General features: G+C 35.1%; 1 protein-coding gene across 1 annotated transcript; it reads left to right on the top strand.

The window, feature by feature from the left end:
- Positions 1 to 931: 931 nt before the first annotated feature.
- On the top strand, positions 932 to 1565 carry LOC105802089 (60S ribosomal protein L27-3). Its single transcript, XM_012633541.2, has one exon. The coding sequence runs from the start codon at positions 992 to 994 to the stop codon at positions 1397 to 1399; it is 408 nt and encodes a 135-aa protein (XP_012488995.1). The 5' UTR covers positions 932 to 991; the 3' UTR covers positions 1400 to 1565.
- The last annotated feature ends 1100 nt before the right edge of the window (positions 1566 to 2665 follow it).

Here is a 2665-nt window from a genome sequence, read left to right as displayed (position 1 = left end):
ATATGGTTAAGTTTGTTATTTAATAGCTTTAATTGTATCTTTTGATCTAATTATTTCATATAACTATAACAACTTTTTACAAATGGAAAAAAATCATACATAATATATTCATTTTATATGTACTAAATCCTTAGTATTAATTTTTAATCACAACTTATTTTCTTTCAAAAAAATTCACAACTTATATATATAAAATATTCATGACATAATTAAATTTTAAAATTTATTTGTTTTGCAAGTTATAATCTGACATGGCATTAATAATTAAAATTCAAAATAAATTATGTTCTAAACTAGTGCTATATGCATACTTAGTGATAATAATGATTATACTAAAATTGATACATTTTAAACTAAAATTGATGAGTTAGACTACCTGAACTAAAACCTATATATGGTAACCGCACATGATAACTCAGGGATCCATGCACATATTTAAGTTTCGCATGTAGCTTGTGCAACTTTCACTTTCATTATAGTTTTCATTTTATTTTAATAAATAATCTTAAACTTATACTATTTTGAGTATCGTTATCATACTATTCAAATAAAAAAATCGATAAAAACACATCGAACTATATCATAAAACACAAATTATTAATATATAAATATTTAAGGTAAACTAAATCGAAATTTACTAAATTATTAATAAATTTAATTTTTGATCAATTAACTTCAAAAAATTACAAAATAATCATTAAATTATTTAAAAATCGATATTGTATGACCTCCTTTTATCTTTGTTCGGACCTAATTAAATTGATACGCATACAAAATGCATGCGAAATTATTGGACCTAATTAGACCCATCACTCTGACCGAAAAAATTAAGGCCACCAAATCACAAATTTAAGCCCAGCCCACCAAGATTCCGAAACTTCTAGGGTTTCAATCAACTCGCAGTATATATTACCCCATTTCCCTTTTTCCTTGTTTCTTTACTTAGGGTTTTTGGGAGAAGAGAATCAGAGCCGCAGCTGCCGCCGTCGCCATGGTGAAGTTTCTTAAACCGAACAAGGCAGTTATCGTCCTCCAGGGCCGATACGCCGGCCGCAAAGCCGTCATTGTCAGATCTTTCGACGATGGCACACGTGACCGCGCCTATGGCCATTGTTTGGTTGCAGGGATAAAGAAGTATCCGAGCAAGGTTATCCGCAAGGACTCCGCGAAGAAAACCGCCAAGAAGTCACGCGTCAAGTGCTTCATCAAGCTCGTCAATTACCAGCACCTGATGCCCACGCGCTACACCCTCGACGTGGACTTGAAAGACGTGGTTACCGTCGATGCTCTCCAGACCAAGGACAAGAAAGTGGCCGCTTGTAAGGCAACTAAGGAGAGGTTTGAAGAGAGGTTCAAGACTGGGAAAAACAGGTGGTTCTTTACTAAGCTCAGGTTTTAAGTGTTTTATTGGAACATGTTTTATGCTTATGTAGTTTTATCGAACAATTTTGAATTTAATGACGGATTTTGAATCTGTTTGGGTAAGATATTTCTGGGTTATTATTTTTGTTATTTTATGGAACGTGATTTGCTCATTTCTATAAGAAGTTTAAGCTTTTGAACTATTTTGTGTCCTTTATGATTTATCATATTGTCTTAACGTAGATCTGTAGATCAATGGAGGTTGTGAATTGAATCTTTTAATGTTTGAACCTATTATAATGTCATCACTGTCACTGATTTATTTTTGGATTTTTGAATGTTTTAGCTAACCCAAGAAATGGGTATGCTTTACTGCATTTTGAATATGCTTGGATGTGGCTTTTGTTGGTTATCGCTGTTTCTGTAAATCTGCATTGATCGAGAGATTAAGCTTTTAGTTTAGGGTTTATCCATTATACAAACTATTTGATTCTTAGTTGAAGTGAGCAACATGTGCTTGTGTTTGGCTATCGGAAGCTTGAGGTGGCGGAGTGGGGCTTATTGAAATTGGAATCATAATCCATATTGGGGGGCTTGCCGTGCAATTCCAGTGCACAGAGGTTTGTTACCTATAGTTTACTCGTATAACGAGCGTTGCAGTGAACATTATGCACTCGTTACACGACCACCGCTTAGAGGAAAGTTCATGCAAGTCAAGCAAATAGTAGGCAATATTCTAAAAAGCAGTGTTTTACAGTTCTAGTTTTCAGAATCTGATCTACTTGGATTTTTTTACCCTGCATTGTTCCTTTGGGTTTAAAGTAGTGTTCATATTTGTTATACCACCTCCGGAAATGGCTCCACATGTCACCCCTAGAACACCATGCCGCTCATGGACTACCTTCGTCAAGAGTACTTGGCCTCACGCTCATTGATTGCTAAGCTGCCTTATAATGTCTCATTTTCGACCCACGTGGTCATGTTGCAGCCTGTATAAAGGGACAACAAGATGTGACCTTGTCATCAGTTAAACATTGAACATGACATCTCCTCTATCTTTTTTATGTAAGTCCTCTCATTCTTCTAACAAGGGGCCATTCCATTCCAATATATCCTCTACCTTTCAACTTGCTCTCCTTCCCTATAACATTTGCAACTGTCCTGCTACCGTCGATGGTTCTCTGCCTTTTGAGGGTGAACAGCCACCTTTCCTACCAGTTAGTTGGTTTTCACCATTATCAATTTTGTGTTTTATGTTGTACATTTGATTCATCTTTTTTGGACTAGATGGCAATTATTTAAT

This window comes from Gossypium raimondii, chromosome 7, assembly GCF_025698545.1.
Source record: "Gossypium raimondii isolate GPD5lz chromosome 7, ASM2569854v1, whole genome shotgun sequence".
NCBI classification, from domain to species: domain Eukaryota; kingdom Viridiplantae; phylum Streptophyta; class Magnoliopsida; order Malvales; family Malvaceae; genus Gossypium; species Gossypium raimondii.
This window is presented reverse-complemented; position numbering and strand designations above follow the sequence as displayed.